General features: G+C 40.9%; 1 protein-coding gene across 1 annotated transcript in view; it reads right to left on the bottom strand.

Moving 5' to 3' along the window:
* The window catches only part of LOC109468951 (stabilin-2-like), a gene marked incomplete at its 5' end in the record, with an annotated part of 114,023 nt that overhangs the window by 408 nt on the left and 94,549 nt on the right, over window positions 1-19,066 (bottom strand). Inside the window, 37 exons of the mRNA XM_019767328.1 lie at window positions 306-413; window positions 1,189-1,350; window positions 1,838-1,942; window positions 2,415-2,549; window positions 2,923-3,042; window positions 3,364-3,488; window positions 3,913-4,054; window positions 4,477-4,667; window positions 5,100-5,207; window positions 6,608-6,712; window positions 7,038-7,187; window positions 7,506-7,629; window positions 7,994-8,050; window positions 8,209-8,352; window positions 9,079-9,162; window positions 9,471-9,647; window positions 10,006-10,065; window positions 10,304-10,381; window positions 11,007-11,132; window positions 11,392-11,538; window positions 12,096-12,194; window positions 12,875-12,922; window positions 13,161-13,280; window positions 13,404-13,478; window positions 13,695-13,768; window positions 13,930-14,055; window positions 14,219-14,292; window positions 14,445-14,490; window positions 14,798-14,893; window positions 15,172-15,324; window positions 15,546-15,588; window positions 15,766-15,864; window positions 16,053-16,109; window positions 16,304-16,432; window positions 17,755-17,892; window positions 18,531-18,635; window positions 18,845-18,955. Of these exons, the coding sequence (XP_019622887.1) occupies window positions 306-413; window positions 1,189-1,350; window positions 1,838-1,942; window positions 2,415-2,549; window positions 2,923-3,042; window positions 3,364-3,488; window positions 3,913-4,054; window positions 4,477-4,667; window positions 5,100-5,207; window positions 6,608-6,712; window positions 7,038-7,187; window positions 7,506-7,629; window positions 7,994-8,050; window positions 8,209-8,352; window positions 9,079-9,162; window positions 9,471-9,647; window positions 10,006-10,065; window positions 10,304-10,381; window positions 11,007-11,132; window positions 11,392-11,538; window positions 12,096-12,194; window positions 12,875-12,922; window positions 13,161-13,280; window positions 13,404-13,478; window positions 13,695-13,768; window positions 13,930-14,055; window positions 14,219-14,292; window positions 14,445-14,490; window positions 14,798-14,893; window positions 15,172-15,324; window positions 15,546-15,588; window positions 15,766-15,864; window positions 16,053-16,109; window positions 16,304-16,432; window positions 17,755-17,892; window positions 18,531-18,635; window positions 18,845-18,955 (4,041 nt within the window). The remainder of the gene's footprint in view (window positions 1-305; window positions 414-1,188; window positions 1,351-1,837; window positions 1,943-2,414; window positions 2,550-2,922; window positions 3,043-3,363; window positions 3,489-3,912; window positions 4,055-4,476; window positions 4,668-5,099; window positions 5,208-6,607; window positions 6,713-7,037; window positions 7,188-7,505; window positions 7,630-7,993; window positions 8,051-8,208; window positions 8,353-9,078; window positions 9,163-9,470; window positions 9,648-10,005; window positions 10,066-10,303; window positions 10,382-11,006; window positions 11,133-11,391; window positions 11,539-12,095; window positions 12,195-12,874; window positions 12,923-13,160; window positions 13,281-13,403; window positions 13,479-13,694; window positions 13,769-13,929; window positions 14,056-14,218; window positions 14,293-14,444; window positions 14,491-14,797; window positions 14,894-15,171; window positions 15,325-15,545; window positions 15,589-15,765; window positions 15,865-16,052; window positions 16,110-16,303; window positions 16,433-17,754; window positions 17,893-18,530; window positions 18,636-18,844; window positions 18,956-19,066) is intronic.

Below are 19,066 nucleotides of genomic sequence, written 5' to 3'. Positions count from 1 at the left end.
TAATTACGACTAGTGTGTATGGATTTGTGAGGACTTCTATCATGTAACATGAATGTTGAATATTTAGTCTGACCCTGACCTCTTCCTCTTGTCCTCATGAATAAACAAGGTCTCAAAGAAACAAACAAACGAAATTCATCAACGGCTCTTCCATTCTGTGTACAATGTAACTCCATGTCTTTTATATGGATGATGTAGCTAGAAATAGGGTTTCTGTTCTAATATGTGCATCTGCATCACAACTACCGTTAGAAACAGAAGATAGCTGTATAGCTGGAAGAAAAACTGGCAGATGTTTTCCTCACCTCTAAGTTGCACAATTTGCTGTACGTTGGATTTTCAAAGGTATCAAACTCTGTGTCTTCCTTGCAGTTGTTGAGATTGTCGAACGTGACACTGCCCCCATCATCAGTCTGGGGGAAAGAAGAGAGTTAGATTGACAGGACCATATCATGGAAGTACAACATGTATTCCTCTTGTATGAAATACAGTCAAAGCCGTACAAAAGAGACCAATCAACGGACCAATAAAACCTTATCTACGTGTATATTGACAAGTGGTCACTATGTATGTATATAGAGGATTCTCAATTCTTGCGTCAATGGGAAAAATGACATAGGGGACCACTAAAGGCAAGGAAGTCCTTACGTGTACATGTACATGTATGTGTCAAGGTGATCATTTGTACAGGTTTGACTGTAACTCAGTTGACATTGCAATTCAAGTAAATCTAGAAATTACATGCGATATAGCTCCACAGTCTATCATGCAGTATATCCATGCTGTCACCATGTGCTTTAAGTTCATGCCTACCTACATGCCATTCAAGAAAGGAAAAGTGCACATGTACCCCTCTTCACCTTTATTAACTGTTGTATACCACCTTCCAAATGCACCTTTTTCAGCGAATTCAGACAAATGCAAATTCTAATTTTGAAACCTCATACACAACAGTTCAATCTCCGGTGTAGGGCATTCACAAAAATAATAGAATCATGGAACTTTACAATATGATATGACTGTGATAAATGTCATAAATAATCACGAATATAAATAATACACATTGAATATGAATACATGTATATACAAGACCCTCTCCTCTGACAAACATGTACAGCCCCCAGGCATACGGCACCTCACAAACAAACCACTAAAAAACCAAAAAAACAAAAACGACAAGAACAATACCTTTTTATACTTTCCTAAAACAGGACTTCTTTTGTGCCTCTTGACAAAGAAGCAGGCTGCCACCATACAGAGGACCACCACCAGCAGCAGGGCGATGATGATGCCAGCTATCGTTCCTGACGTCACCGTCGGGCCAACATCCCGGATCTGCCCACTGGCTTTCTGTAGAACACATAATGTAGAAAATGTATGAAGCACAGTAGTATTGGTATCACAGTGCTGACATCAAAGCATTTAAACATAACTAGTGAAGGCCACCTACAAGAAATTCAACAGTCACACACTACAGTTCTGATCTGCCATGTACCTGGACCACAAATCCATGTACACATGTAAAACATACAGGTTGAGAAGTAAGATCTCATTTCTGTCAGTAGACCCCTTTTATTGCTCCCTTTAGTTTTGTTTACAAGCAAATCTGTTTTAGCTGTTTTTTAGAGGTAAAATGAAATAGAAAGATGTTACTGTGAGTTGACACTTTTGACCTACAGCAATGTATAATACTACAGATTATGACTGCCAAGCACAACAGTTATTGCCTTCATTACATTGTACTGTTAGTTACTAGTACCACATGTACATGTAGTATGTACATTAGTTCAAACTCTAGGATAAGCATTACAGCTAAGACCATGTTATGGCTACTTACTGGTGCTCTCAAGGCAAAGAGTGGTCCCTTGATGATGTGAATGATGCCGTTTGTAGTCGGGATGTTCCACTCCAGAACCTCCTGCCCATTCACCATGTAAACTCCCTGTGGAGGACATTAAAGAAAAGATTTCAATCTCCAAAACTAACTGGATGGTACCTACGGTATACAAAGTTACTGCAAAGGACACAGAACTGAACATGGACACAATCCTTGTGTGGCTTTACAATGACATCACGCTTATCCATACAAAGAAAGCAATCAACAAATTCATAATATCTTGCCAGATAGATTCTGCCACCTGTATGTACATGTAGGAAGTTTCTGTATAGCTTGGTGCCAATGGTTATGGCATGACATTGTCATTTGTCATGATTTTGATGTCGTAAAATTTCAGAAAGGCCGTGGCAGAACTAACCACCAACAAGGATCTAACACAGCCTTTTCTGTAACAATACAGCTGAATTTTTAAGGACACATGCAAGGCTATCCCAAGAATGCCATCCGTGTGTGATTGCACAATGATGTGACTGGGCTCTTAGCTAAGACATCCCTGACCAGTCCTCCATTTTCTTACCTTTTTGAAGTCTGCCATCACCACTAACTCCATGTCTGCCTTTGTCTTCAGCACCATGCCGTCCTTGAAGTCTTCGTACCTCACAAACGACTTGCTCATCAACAGGTGATTTTTTATGTCCTTGTCTGATAGAGACTAAGAAAAAATATAATTTTGGTATGATTATTCTAATTATTTGCCTTAAATAATATAATTACTATTCACCCTCTTCATCCCTGGTGCGACAAAAGGCTTATTTGCCTTAGGAAGAGCAAAAACAGTTATAAGAAAAAGTTATACAAAAGCTACATGTTTATTTTGAGTTTGCATTTTGTTGTTTTCAACATACAGAACTTGTATCCTGAGAGCATGCACATTTTATAATATGGCACCCACAATATGAGTGCTCCATATTACATGTAACATGCATGTACATGTATATTGCAATCTATGGCATTTTTTTTACTTTGGGAACAGAAAATTCCTTGAGGTACTTGTAATACTGAAGCACAAGATGAAGTTTCCTTACCACGTTAACAGGCAGTCCATCATTGCTGGGGACAAACAGTGTCAGTTTGAGCTTGGACTGCTCCAGTATTCTCCTCAGCTTCCTTCCTTCTGACGACCTCCTTTCAAACAACTGAACTTCCTGCAAACACAGACCACACAATAGACAACTGTTACTGTCAAATCAAACATAGATGTTGGAGAAACATTGTCTCAGGATACAGATGTTTAAGTGCATAACATTATACATAGTACTGGAATTCATTCATGTCATAACTGTGATTTGATGTCCTACACACATACATGTAATGTCTCAAAATAAAGGACTGCTTGTTGCTTGAAAAGACATTACAAGTCCCAGGATCTTTAAAGAAATGCTAGCTGAATAATAATTTACTAGAAGACTTGTAGAATTTGATTTTCTTTCTATTCTTAAAGTAACTGTTGTGACAATGTTCCTTACAATGTAGAATCTGCTGAACTGCGGAGTGAACTGTAGCGTCTGGTACACTTCACTGTTACACATGGTCCCATTTCCAACAAAACTCTTCATACAGCTGCACTGCACATCTCCTGCAGGCTTCCTGGCTGTGAGGCACATAACAGAGCAAGGATGACATGAGTAGAACACTTCTGATTACTTTTACAGTCGTACCGTTTAGTCCAACTTGCCAACAATATCCGTGTGTGGCATAAAAAGTGCACAAAGTACTTATTCTAAATAACATTCCTATTGTCTTGCCAATTGGCAATTGACAATTTCTGTCCTGTGTAAATATTAAATTTAATTTGAGTGAGCAAAATGAAGGACATAAAATGTAGGAGTAGACCATTGCCTTTTATGCGCTTCAGATAACAGTCAAACCCGTCTGCAGTGAACACTTAGGAGACCCAAGAAAATGGTCGCATGTAGCTCACTACAGCAAGTTAGTCATTATGCAGAGGCTGTCACTAATAGAGTAACTGTACACTAGTACTCCAGAGCCCCACATAAACATTTCCCCATGTGTACCTGATGGCCTGATCTCCACACATCTGCCATTGGGTGAGCAGCCTCCGTTGTTGATGTCACATTTCCCGATGGTGGTGCGCGGGAGTTTGCACTGCTCCCCGTCTCCTGTGAACCCTGGCTTACAGGTACACGTCCGTGTGTTCTACAACAAAAACAAGAACAGTCAGAGTTAGTAAAACGACTTCAAGGAAGTTAGACTGATACACATGACTTACATTTTGGAAGGTTTCAACTGCAAGCACAGAAGCTTTCAGATGCCATCGGCCATCTTTCTTCAGCTGCTAAAGAAGTAACGTGACCAGGGGGTTAGAAGATCAACACAGGTCACATGACTGGACGAGGGCGTTGTATATGGGGGGTAGACGGGCGGCCTTGGTCGCGATTTAAGTATCGGGGCTCTGATGTGTACCATCAGAGGTAGGACTGAAATGCAGGGATGGGCTAGCAAGGACTGGGTTGGAATAAAGTTTGTAGCAATGTACGATGATTACCACCAACATAGATGAACTTCCATGCTAAAGTACCATTAAGTATCCTCTGTATCTCCACCAAACCGACACTTACCGGCCCTGTGTACCTGCATGTTGCGTTGGAGTGACAGCCTCCGTTGTTGACAGCGCACCTGTCAATGCCCCTGCACACGTACCCGTCCCCTTCATAACCCTTCTCACACTGGCAGGTGGTGTTAGTGCCCACCTGACGGCACCTGGCCCGCAGGTGACAACCTCCATTGTTCAGGGCACACAGGTCAATCGCTGCAAGCAGAATAGTGGATTCTCTATGAAGTGAATCTTGAATGTGTTGCATTCCCAATTTAGAAAAATTAAGCATTAGAAACTTAGAAAAGTAATGCTTGCTTGATAGGGCTATGTGGAGGGAAATCTATACAAGCATGGTCCTGGCTGTTACAGGCAAATAGATGATGATGAAGTGTTAAATTCATTTTTTTATATACGAGAAACTGTCTTGGGAGATACACTGCAGATTAATCTATTCCCGGAATCATTTACTACTTAGTGTATGAGATTAATCTATTCCCAGAATCATTTACTACTTGTGGAAAGGCAGTTGTACAGTCAGGTAATGCTACTTTTACAACTCCAAATGAAGGATGCAAGACCACAAACCAACATGCTATAAACTTTAAGGTAATGAGTAAGCTACTAAAAAGCAGAGAAGACTCTCACCTGAACACCTTCTGCCATTACCCTGGAAGTTAGGTAGACACTGACACATGTTATCTTCACGACACACAGCATTCTGGTCACATGGCGGGTCACAAGTCGGCATGGAGTCTGCAAGAAAATTTCAACCTTAAACATTGATGACTAGTGGTGTTAAGAGCATTCTGAAGTTGTGGCGTGGTCATATCATTTATTGTAGGTTGTAGGTTATTGTAGGTTGTTGCACGATTCTGTGGAATTGACTGCCAACAAGGATCTAAGCCTTTTCCAAGACAGCTGAATTTGTTGGGACGAGTGTGTGACTGTTGCATGTGTGTGTTTTGTGTGTGCATTTTTTTTTTTAACGGTGTCGCTCAATGCAAGGCCAATTATTTTTTGGCCACTTCATGTGTTGTGTGTGTGTATGTCTGTTACATGTGTGTGTGCGTGTGTCTGTGCATATCGTGTACTGGGTGTGCCTACACGTAGCCTCCTTCGCAGTCTTGTTGGGCGTGGGCGTAATTTTTTCTCTGAGCGACGCTAGTAATATGCGGCCGCGAGGGACGATTTGCTGCCGAGGGACTTTTGCCACGGAGAGAAGGTTTCCGCGCTCCAACAAGACTGCTTCCAATCGGCGAGTTAAAAGGACCTCGGATTAAGCCAGCCTTTCATAGAGGCTATTAACATGTTCGTGCAGGTCCAATTCACATGTTCGCGCAGGTCCAATTCACATGTCCGCGCAAGGGTAATTCATAGATACGCATGACACGCGCTCGCCTTTGTCAACGGTTGGTTTTATTAGCTTGCGTGACGTTATAGTCGAAGGTTCCAACAGAGAACATTGGTAATGTTACAACAAAGGCATTGCCGTGCATATTTAAGCGTCCCATGCAAACAAACCAAGACAATTTACAGTACTATTTTTGCTGGTGAAATGTGCAATTCTTTCTATTACGCAACTTGCTGCGGAGCGGTGTGTTACCCTCCCATGGTCAGTGAGATCAACCCGCCACCAAACAACATGGCGGCACTTTGTTTATCTGTCGACGTACCCCAGCAATATCACAGTTTAGCTTGCGGGTTCCTGTGGTAGTGATTTGTTCAAAGTTGTTTTTCGTAGCAGCAATGTCTCCGGGATTTTGTTGAGTGGATAGGGCTGGGTTTTCGGGAATGGTTGGCGTTCTACCGACGGGTTGATCGGCGACCGCTGGAAAGTTACAAGTTTTGGCTCGTCGATCAACGGGGCGTGAACACCACCCTGCACTGGTGGCGTTTATTGCGGGAAGTTCACACATCCATGCCAATCGCTCCTAAGTGTTTTTTGATAGCCCTTTTAACTCGCCGATTGGAAGCAGTCTTGTTGGAGCGCGGAAACCTTCTCTCCGTGGCAAAAGTCCCTCGGCAGCAAATCGTCCCTCGCGGCGGCATATTACTAGCGTCGCTCAGAGAAAAAAATTACGCCCACGCCCAACAAGACTGCGAAGGAGGCTAGCCTACACGCATGTGTGTTTAGAAAAGTATCCTTGACTAACCTAGGCGCCGGGAACATCTAGGTCCTGTCCATCCTTCCTCACAGAAACAGGCTCCATCATTTTCAATGCCGTCCCTACACAGGCCACGGTTACTGCAGAAACAGGCTGGAGACAAAGAAATGTTGGTCATAAGCAATACGTACATATGCATCAACATTGATGATAAAATCAAGGATTACAAAGATAATAAAGCTCACAATGTAAGTCACTCATCACGACTGTGACATGCAAATAATTATTACAAAAATATGGGGAGTTCAACCAATCTATTGTAGTTTTAGCTTTTTGTTCCTTTATCATAATCAATATACTAAGTGTCTGATTAGACCTTTTTGCTAGAAGCCTTAGTCAGGCCTCTTCTTTTGCAGAGTTATGCAATTTTTACTGTACTCTTAAGCACTGTGAAACTGATACATAAGTTCTGACATACGTTCACAGTTGGGTCCGAATCTGCCAGGATCACACAGTTCGCAGGCCTGTCCCCTGTACCCCACATTACACCTGCAGTGTCCGTGGTTATCCACACCGTCATCACAGGTCCCATGGCCATTACAGGGCCGCTGGGCTCCACCAGGGCAGGCTACATTCAAGCACAATCATACAGTTAGTACACAATTAGACAAGTATTGTGGAACCAAATGGCTGAGTACATAGGCAAGTAGATAGGACATAGTCATGGGTTCCATTCCTCACAGTCCTGACTAGACGTTGTGTCCTTGAGAAAGGCACTTAACAGACTTTCCTCACTCCACTCAGATGTAAAATGGTACTACCCAACTTCAGTTGGGAAGGTAAAAGACGGTACAGTTGAAATAAGAGGGACACGTTCCCTAGGTAATATGTCAGGAAACTAAGCTAAGCATACATTCAGATTGTGCTGCAAATGTGTATGACTGACCTCTGCAGTCCCTGCCGTAGTAATTCGGACAGCACTTGGGTTTGAGGGTGGTGTACACACACTGTCTCTTACACCCATTGGCCTGCCTGTAGTACGCCATGTACACACATCGCTGTACTGGTCCCTGGGGGAAAATTGGACTCCAGTTAGTCTAAAAACATGATGCTGACAGATTTTACCAATAGAAGAAGATGCAATGTTGAATGTAGCACAAATGAAGCACAAGCAGATATTATAATCATTATGCTATTTATAAAATTGAGGGAACTGTTGGTGCCAACTTCTTCAGCAGAAAAATTTTGGCACATTCTCTTTTTTGGTCAACTCTTTTCAGGAAGTTTTTTTTCAAAGCTCCCTCCCTGTGTAACCTATTTTCCTTTTTCATTACCCTTGCAATTTTTCCTAACATGTTCTTAATGGTCAGTAAGACTTAAGTGAACAGTCTGAGGAAAGATATTGATTGAAAAAGCTGCAGTGTAAGTACCCACCACTGGTCTGCTGCCATCAGGACAGATATTATCAGTTCTACAGGGTCCACACTCTCCCTACAAGTGAAACGGGTACAGGAGAGAAAATACAGAGGAATAAGTCATCTTCTAACTACTTTAAAGGAAAGGTAGAATACTACAAGCACAGATATAAGCAAGGCTAAAGAGTTTTCAATGTAAAATTCTTGAGAAAAAAAAAAGAAGCAGGGTCTTACTGTAAACGTTCTGTTGCTCATGACGTCACACCTCCCACCGATACTGGGTGGCTCCAGGACATTGTCGATTCCGTACGCTACTCCTCCCTCAAACATGATGCCCCTCTGGACAATCTTGCTGTCTTCATTCACATAAAGGTCTCCCTGCAAAGTACATTTACAAAATATCATCAGAAAATGAATTGTCATATACCAGTCTGAGAGTATTTTGTCCTGAAGTAAAAAAAAAAAACTTTAACTTGTAGCTTTACGTCTCCAAAACTTGGAGTTGGCTGGCTGAAGAGTTGCTAAGTTCAGGGAAGTTTGATAGAATTTGTAATCCATCCAGCTACCAGAAGTCAGATGTCGTGCCCTCAACACCACCCCGATCAATATAAATGATCCCATAAATCTGAATGGATCTGCCCATCACCAGAAATGTCAAAGGTCAGGCTGTAAGATCACACAGACTTGGCACACTGCCAAGAGCTACTGATCATCCAGAAACCACGGGGCTGGTCTCTGACAAAAACACCTACATGTAAAAAACATGTCTTGGAAAGTACAGACTATTTTATCAGCCAGGATACCCAAAAGAAAAGCAAACATAGATAGCCAGACAAAATGCCTACAAAAACTTTTAAAAAGTCACAAAAACAATGTCCAAAACAGGCCAAACCTCTGCTTGGAGAGGAGTTCTCTTTTAATTTTGGTATCATATTTGGCTAGTAGCAGAAAGCAGTGTTTTTTCATACATAGCTATAATGGATACATATATGGCCTTTAATTGTATTTCTATGCTTTCAAAGTTTCCAACATCAAAACTTGTTGGAAAGAAAAGCTGATTTTTCTTTCTTAAGTTGATTAAGATGTAAAGCAGATGATCTGTACCTTCTCGCCCTTGCACATGACCTCCACCATGGAACCTTGCAAAGTCCGAAGGTCGTTACTGGTCACCAGGGCTGTGGCAGACAACTGGAAGAAAAAAAATCACTTCTCAGGTTCTGTTTCAAACAGACACGTGCATGTATATTTGGAATGACCTTCAATATCATTTTCACATTTTAAGTACCCAAATATGTATCAAAATCAATGGCTACGATTAACCTTCAAAAATCATTGGGATTTGACACTGGTCACAGTTAATGATGCATTCACTCACATGGAGCACCTGGTAAGGCATTCCACCCTAACTTTGACTTTCACTGTTAGTGGGGAAAAAGCTTCCTCTGTATGTCACTGTGTTACATGTAAAACTTATGACAGACTCTACATTAACATACCCTAGCATCCCTGATGATGTGGTACTTGAGGTACTCGATCAGCTCTCCCCTGTTCTTCGGCTTGAGCAGCTCCTGATACTTGCGGTCAGGCATGGACTTGAGGGCATGGTCAGTGGGCCAGAACATGGTGATGGGGGTGTGGACAGGGTCGGACACCAGGCTGACCAGCCCAGCTGTCTGTGGTGGGACAGGATCAGGAGGGAAGGCAGGGAGGTCAAAAAAGAGACACAAACTGCAACATGGTATTCAGGCTAAAGAATATAAACAATTTTGTTTGCAAACTCCTGTCAAAAGGCTAACTGCAAGGAAAGAGAATTTTGTAATAATTTAGTACAGATGTGTTTTTTACTAGATGGAGAAAGCTGGAGGAAATTGTGCAAACTGTTTCAAATAGCCTCTTTCTTTAAGTCTCATAATAAGGGCATTTACAAAACACAGAGTAAGCGCTAAAGGCTAAAATCTGATGTACTTTCATATCATAATTTCAACAGTCAACTTTCTTATGGTTCCTACAAAAAAAGGCAAAGGAACCCACCTGAAGTGCCCCAAGGAACAAATTATACTTGAAGGACGTTGCCACAACTGTGATGTTGGCCTGTAACAGAAGTCAACAATTAAGAACATCTAACAACAAAAGTACAACAAACAAATAAAAACAAAAGTCGTTCGTCCACACAATGCACTGTCAGATGAAACTGTGCATGGCAAGCCAAAAGCAAGGCTGAAAATGTTCTCAAATGGCTGTCATCCACGGCTGCATAAAAAACAAACAGGATGTAAGCAAGCAGGCAGGCAAGCAAACCAAAGCGGAAAGAGGCAAAAATCATAGTTACTACTAAATCTGTCCTTGTCCACTGGTCTGTCTCCTGATCGTCCCAGGTATTGTCTCTTGGTGCTACATAGGAAGTGTTCTGCAGTACAGAGGTTTCATAGAAAACATGGTGACACACAGTACAGAGTTAAAACTTTGTTCCAACACACACAAAAATGAGTGCATCAAATCTTTATCTCTGTACTGCGTTAACTACCAACACAGGTGAACTTTCATGCTGATGTGGTGGTGCCACACGTGCAGCTATCTCTACACTCACACACACAGAGATAGTCTCATTTTGTCACATTCTTTTAGAGGGTAGCAAGAACCAGTTGTGAACACACAATCACGACATATTCTGTCTCTACAAACTGACACTAGAGTTCCATGGGATAAGATGTGATTGTTGAATGTGTTTAAGCATAAGTTGACGTTTACACTATACATGTAGCAAAAGTTTTTTTTCAACCCACAGAAATGGTATAACTGGGTGAAGGCAAATCAGCACCAAGACTGGACAGGTCCTTTCCTTGGTGCTGAAAGTGTTGTGTTGTTAATAACATGTTCATTTGCCAATCAGCCAGCTTCATTTTCAGGAAACAGCTTTTTAAAAACATTTACATGTCTCAATAAGTCTTCTTTATGCCGACTAGTTCTGATTTTCAGTTATTCAAATAAACCTAGCTACTTGGACCAAGTTGGATTTGTCAACCGTTACTTACGACTAGGTCCTCAAAAGACTGCATGTTAGAGGGTGTGAGGACACTGTCTATGTAGTGTATGACACCGTTGGATGTCTCGTGGTCCAGTCTGTTGATGTGGGTGTCTCCATTCAACAGCAATCCCGTCTGAAAAAGTACATATCGAATATCCACCATATGTATTATGTGAAAGAAGTAAATAATAAGAAATGTTTTAAAAGGTTGTTTAGGCTATATAACAGATGAAGTTAAAAGGTGTATGTAATAGTTCTACAACTAAGCCTCAAGTACAGGCTTAGTGTCTTTGTGTTTTATGTCCATATTGTACTTGTCCTGTGTTTTTTTAAGAGATGTTAAGTCATCGTAATTCAGGAGTTTTTTTTAAAACAAACAAACAAACAAGTACCTGTGTGAGGCTGAGCTTAATGAGGTCTCCCTGTAGTGTGCGCAGACTGTCCTGTTTCTCCATGGTGTGGGACATCAGCTGCACGCAGCCGATCATGTGATACTGTAACACCTGGTGCAGCATGCCGTTACGTCTCCACTTCAACACCTGGCGGGGGGGGGGGGTATGTTTATTAGGAAACTCCTTAAGTGAAACAATATGTGTCTACTAGTCGTCTTGGAGTCCTCTACATCTTAAAAATACAATCAATTACATACTTGATAACTACAGATACATGCAACAACAACTTAAAAATACCAATTGCTCCACAATAACCAAACCTGGGACTATATTATGAGCTAACAAAAAAAGTTTTACAGTTATCATAAAGGTAGAGGTCATATGGAGATTGATAACCCTTGTGTGCAGTATTTCAAAAAAGATTTGGCAAACAAGACTATAACTGTAACATCATGATCAGTGGAAATTATGTATTGCCTTGATAGATGGCAGTAACAGCCAACAGATCCAAACTATGAAATGAAAGGACAAGGCCTTTCCAAGATCTCTCCCCTCATTAAGTAAAGCTGAAAATTGATGACCTCTTTGGGAAATGAACAATTCATCACACGGAGAGGTCGTATAAGGTAGCCATGGATAATCAATGCCTTGTTCTATGAGAAGACTGTCCGTGGTAGTACATCTAAGTGCCTGCGTGGCCCTACCTGCCCAGGGACGTCCTGTTGCAGCCTCATGAAGGCCCTGTTTGTGGGGGCAAACACGGTGAAGGGGCCTGCTCCAACCAGCTGGTGGGAGTTGGTAGACTAGAGGAAATAAAAACGTTACAAGGTGTTAGATCATGGCAAATATCGCAATACATAAATGTATGCTTTATGGTCTTATAATGATATAGAGTTGTCAAATATAAAAAACCAAACTTAAAAAGATGCTCTAGCACTAGTTTCTTGTAACGTTACCTTCAGTCTGACACTATAGAACTTCTTTCCGTTAACCTTTAGTACACTAGTTCAATATAGTTCTTTGGTTACCAATCTTCTATTGGTTATGGGTTAGGTGGCAGGTAGAAGGTTGAATTGATTTTAGCATTCCTTGTGATCTAGTTTGCATAGACACAGCATGGGACATTATGATTAGTCTAACGATTTATTGATTGGCAAATTTGTATACCTGACTCCTTGATGGCTTAAAAAACTCCTGAAGCAGCCATCAGATGGATATAGGTAATACATGTGTATAGTGTTAGGGTAATACAGTCATGCATGTTAGGCAGCAATGCCTTACTAATAATGTTAGAAAAACACAATGTGCAATGTGCATTCGGATAACATTCTGTTACAACTTTGTGCAATGGAACAACGCGTGTTACCAAATATTAGTGCAGTAAAAAGATCTTTAAATACAATGTACATGTACATGTACATCAGTTGAAATAATATGCTGTTGAAACATGTCACTAAATGTCCAGTTTCGACAAAAGCCTTACCTGAAGGAGGGAATAGAAAAGACTAGTGTTGGGGTTCAACCCTAGTTCCTGAAAAGAAAAAGAAAATTATAGACAGTTAGAATTCGAACCACTGGCAGACAAACAAAAGGACCGAATACATGTAATATATTTTTTTGATAGGGTGCATGTACTTGAGGTAAGAATTGCAGTTTTGAACCAATCAGACATGACAACATTTGCTCTACTAAATCCATCATTTTCAGCCCTGTGTCTCAAACGCATTACTAATACCAAAATTGCTACTTAGAAAAACGATAATACAGACCTGTCCAATGTTCCCAGTGCAGGTTATGCCATCTCCGATGTAGTTATCCTGACAGATGCACTCCCGTTCGTTGGGACCTGTGTGGTTACAGACGGCAAAACTGCTGCACCCTCCATTGTTCTAAAGGAGGGAAGAAGAACATAGACAATAAATCTCATAACACCAGAAACAGAACAACTAGCAAATTATTCCACTTGTTTCCATCACTATACATGTACATGTACATCAATAAGTAGTCCTTACCGTTGTACATGGGTTGACAGCTCTGCAACTCCGTTCACCATCACCTTCATAACCACTCTGGCAGTGACACACTCTCTGGAAAACAGACAAATTTTTACTTCAAGACACATTCTTGTATACACAATGTCATCGTAAGTTAACTACTCAACACTGTAATGGGCACCATATTAAGTGTAGTTTGCTAGAAAGGTCGCAAAGAGTTGTTTCTATTAAATCCTTTGGAAGTTTAGATGTGCTACAGGGAGTGGCTTGTACAGAATGTTACATACATGTATAGTGGTGTTATCTTACCATGTTTGGCCCAGTGTGCAGACACACAGCATTTTCATGGCAGTCACCATTATCACTCTGGCATGGATCGATTTCTGTTGAAAGAAGTCAGATAAACAATGTAATGTTTTCTATCAGTGAGTCATCTGCAAAACAATTGCAGAAAGATTGTGATAACAGCTTCCAAAATGCTTGCTATATAATTCTTTACCCAGCACAAAGGCAAGAAAAAAAAAGAGAAAAACACATGACTGACCCAGACAGATGACACCGTCTCCTGTGTATCCATCCAGGCAGGTACACTTCCTGTTTCCTGGTGTGGTCCTCATGCACTGGGCATGCTCAGAACAACCACCATTGCTCACCTCACAAGGGTTGATCACTATGGAGTGACGATGGGACAATTTTTATTACTAGGCAAATGCAACATGACTTGTTATTGAGAAATGAAATCACTCCGTTACAAAATGGTATTAACTTCGATTTAAAAGTAAGATAGATAAGAATGAAAGTGGGAAAAGTGGCATGCAGTAGACTATCCTGACCTGAACACTGCTGTCCAGTTCCTGTGAAGCCTGCAGCACAGATACAGCGAGCGTAATCTCCAGATCCCACACAGCTGGAAATAAGGAAAAATCTCCATATAATAAAGTAACATGATCTTGAGTACTTCTATGCCTTACGATGTACATGCACATGTCCTTCAGCAATATTCCAAAGCATCAGAATCAAAAGGAACAAAGGTGGTCGATGGTGGACTGTTCCACTTACTTGGCACTTGAGTGGCAGGTTCCTGCACACTGATCACCTGTGACAGCTGTTATAACGGACAAGATATAAAAATTAGCAGAAACTCTTTCTAGATAAAACGTCTGAATGAAACAAAATACGTAAGATATTAATTTGTTCCAGACTTAAATGTGCGGCAGTTGGCTTGTGTGAGTTTCCATGAATTCATGGCAGTATTCATTAGCGTAGAAATAAATGGATGTGTATTTTTCTTTTGATCATCATCAGACCTCACACAGCTTAAGCCAGCTTCATGATTGTATACCATAGCTAATTGGAAACAGTTGAACGGGAGGCAAATGTAGATCTGTGTAACAGATAGACTCTACACCCACCTTCATCACAGTGAGGTCCTCTCCACCCCACATTGCAGGTACAGCTTCCATCTCCTTTGACACCTTCATTACACGTGCCATTCACACAGGTGCACACTACGGAAAAGGAGGGTATGTTACAACAAAAATACCATGGTACAGTATATAGTAATGTATGGCATGCTCTTCAAATGATATTGTGAACTCAACTGTACACCATTAATCATTCTGTATCTGTATCATTCTGTATAGCCAGTATAACTGCTCTTGTTCGTAACACATCAGCTTCGTTTAGAAATCTAGAAAACACAATGTCATTAAAAGTGCTCACTGTTACTGAACTACATCAAATTTGCATTTTAACAAGTTTGCGAACAAATACAGGCCATCTGTACCTTGTCCGCAGTCCTCCCCATATCTGCCTGGTATGCAGTTCTCGCAGGCTGTGCCCCCAAAGTTGGGCTGACACTTGCACTCTCCCGTCCCCTCCAGCCCGTCCACACATTCACCATTGCCATAGCAGGGGTCATCTACTGGCCCAGGGCATGCTGGGGGAATACATCCACATGAAATCCATCTGTCTTCTCTCATGACATCTTCATCCTCATCATTAGGAATTACATATACCTGCTTAATACTTTTAAAGACTTATGTCACTTTAAGTAAAATGTTTTTCATGCATTAAGACTTAAGCCTAAAAAGTCTTTTTCTAGTAAGAACACTACACAAAACAATGTTGCTACTTTGAGATGCTTCACATGCAACTTACCTGCACACTGCATCCCATAGTAGCCACTGCAGCACTGCCTACTCTGTGATGGCACAGAAAAGACACAGAAAAATTTCAATGGATATTTCAGGTCACTGTTCTCCTAAGTATGCAAATAATCTGATCTAAAAAACGAATACAACTTTGGAGAGTACTGCATAACTGATTTAATTATCACCTGTTTGTAAAAGAAGAAGGAAAACAATATTTCTGGACTTACAAATGTTGTCCTGACACAAGTGGCAGAGCAGCCCAGAGACCTTCTGGCCACCCCAAACACGATGTGTACGTAGATGCAGTTGGACACCCGTGGCCTTTTCTGAAGAAACACAGAAAAACGCCAGAACATACAGTATAAATACAAGGACAACAAATAGACCAAATATGTCGTAATACAATCTTCATCCATAAAGCCTGAACTATTGAAGTAAGGCATACCAAAGGCAACAAATAGACCAAATTATTAAAATATAAACTGCATCCATGAGTATTAAATGTTTGACCTACCAGTGGCTTGGTTCCTGGTGGGCACACGGGTGGATACTGGCAGCTGTAGCAGTTACCCTGGAAATACAGAAAGCAAGGTTAATGTCAGTCTACATGTACATACCAGTAGTAAGCTTGAGAATGCTTTTCCTCATCTTTCTCTACCTTTTCCTGGAAACAATAGTTGATAAAAATACAGAAATTGGTGTTGCCCTGGTGTCTAAGAAACTATGTACAGTGACGGTAACACAAAGAAACACCTGAGAACACACCTGTATGGTAGTGGTGATGTTGGAGTCACACCTGTTCCTCCTGACTCTCAGTACTGTGCCCATCCCGTGGACCACGCCCCCACGTGTCAGCATATCAGGGCTGACCACCGGCTCTCTGTTCACCAGCAGCTAAACAAACAAACAAACAAACAAGCAAGCACCACATTAGATATGTACAAATCAAGTCACCAATTTACAACTATTGTAGCAACTCAATTTTGATTTTTCAATACCTACATATGGCAGTAATACTTGATACATACTACAGAAATTTTTATTAGATTTTAATGAAATCTTAAACAAAATTACAAATTCTCCTTCTTGGAGAAAGAATTTAACACCACATGTATGTAAATCAGGGACTACACATATACACGTTTAATGAAAACACTGTGAATCAATAGCTTACAACAATATTTTTTACTTGTGCACACCAAACTGCCCACATACTAACATGCCATCATTGACATCAAAGATTAAAACTTAGATTTAAACAGATACAATGTCACAAGAGCACACAACTAGTATCTCGAAGATGTCATTGCAAGTTTGCAACCCTTCCTGTAGCAAGACTTTCTCCTACATCAGCTTATTTTTTTTTCTGCCAAGTAAGTCCCATCTACTGCCAAATCATACAACCCTACACCATGTCCATACCATTGGTAGGAAATCGCCCATTTAACCACCAGTACCGACCCTGCTATTGCAGGACGTGAAGACAGAGAAGGTAATTACAGGAAGCTTTTACGACGGGGTGATCTTGTGGCAGGACATGTGTTGACTGATAAGGGCAATAACCGTTCCTCACGACCGGAAAATTCCACCAAGACGGCTGTTTGAAAGCAATAAAGTCATGGCTTGGTTGCAGAAGTTTCTTCAGATTGCAGTTTGGACAATTCCCAGGTAACATTACAAGATACCTTTGCCTTGCCTACCTTTGTTAAAAGTAAACTTCTTCTACTTATTAAGTTCTTGAACAGATGTAACATAATCACCTACTATGAGTTTTGGCTACAGCTTAACATGGAGAGCTTTTGCTATGTTTCTTTCCCCATAGGAAAAAGGAAAATATTGCTTTGCAGTGTGTTTATTTTCATTGATAAAGATCTATAGGGTACACTGGATAGGTTTGATTAACTTTAAAATTCTAAGACACTGAGGTGGCAATTTGGCTACCAAAAAATTCTCCATTGGGTATAGGATCAGGCAGCAGGGAGAAAGTTAAACTTGAAACCCAAAATAAATATACAAAAGATCTAGAACAAGACAAGACATTATGCACACAAACTACCATTATGCTCAATGTGTTACCTTTTCCATATATGCCAAAACGTACAATGTAATACACAGCCTTGTGACAACATAATATATAGTATTACTGATTCTGCTGAAAATGCACCATAAAAACATCTGGAACAAAGACTTGTCCACCCATCACCTAGTCAATGCACCTTATTACCACTGTGGGCGAATCCTATCTGGTAGTTATGGCCCAGAGACGTGGCGAAGTGCTGTCCGTTTATGATCCGGTCAGAGGTCAGGACCAGCCCGGTCACGATATGGTACCTCAGGATGCTGTGGGAGATGGCCTGGCAGGGAGAGGGACATTAATGCACATTAGATATGTATTATATTAGTAGATTCATTCTAAGCTAACTGACATCTTGCACCACAGTCATCCCACAGTTTAGACATTTGGAGCCACATAGTTCCCGTTTAGAACTTTTATTAAGCCTGTCACACGACCGGTTTTGGTAAACGGGAACTATGAGGCTCCAGATGTCTTACTGAGGGACAACTGCATGTGCGAGATGTCGGTTAGCTTGAGGAATGAATCCCCTCTACTATATACAGTACTGCACATTAGATATGTACAGTAGATATGCCTGGCAGGGGGAGGGAGGGAGAAGGGTACATTAATGCCAACCTGGACTGGACAGGACATGAGTAATGATAATGATTTGTACACTGTAAATCACCAGAAGTTCGAGAGAAAAATGGACATGTTTGTGGAACTATACAATCGCAGTGGTGGCAGATGCAACAAAAGAAAGTTGGCGAATTATTTGTTCATGGTAATGATAAATTCATGGTACAGATGTGTGTTTTTGTTCTCTGTATACTCTGTGTTAATTATGTTTCTTATTCTTACTAGACCCTTTTGTTACTTGTGTTCACTAATGTTAAAATCTACCATATATGTACATAATATTAAATTTTGCTGTACCCTTGGATCTGATCCATTGCGAGTGAAAGCCAGAACTGCAGCATTGTTGGGTGCAAACAGAGTATACGGTCCCACCGTCTCCAACTGTTCTAGTAAGCCATCTTCCTATAGAAGGAGAAATACATATCATATCATGAATATTGAATAGCAAAGTTCTTTGATCACAACCATTTCATAACTTGTAGCTTAATTGTTGTACAAATTGCCATATGTTACATCAAATGCAATTATTGAGCAATAAAGTTATAACATGGCATTCCAAACCATGGCATTAGAGATGCAGACTACCTAGAGTATCATGTCTCCACACTTACTGATAGATAGTGGGCGAACAGAGAGTAGTCCGTCAGTCCCTCCATGAGTTCACTCAGTGGAGGCCTCGGTGGTGCCAGGGTGGGCAGTACTGACTCTGGGGGCAGCAACACCTGTGGACAGACAATATCTAAACTCACTAACTCTTGGTAACAGCAGGTATTTGATGATGTTTGTAATATCTTACAGTAAACCTGACCAATACAATATTCTTCAAGACAAAC

The sequence above is a fragment of the Branchiostoma belcheri genome, unplaced genomic scaffold (genome assembly GCF_001625305.1).
Source record: "Branchiostoma belcheri isolate BF01 breed outbred unplaced genomic scaffold, Haploidv18h27 scaffold10, whole genome shotgun sequence".
NCBI classification, from domain to species: Eukaryota; Metazoa; Chordata; class Leptocardii; order Amphioxiformes; family Branchiostomatidae; genus Branchiostoma; species Branchiostoma belcheri.
The sequence above is the reverse complement of the archived record's forward strand: the minus strand, read 5'-3'. Positions and strand labels throughout refer to the sequence as shown.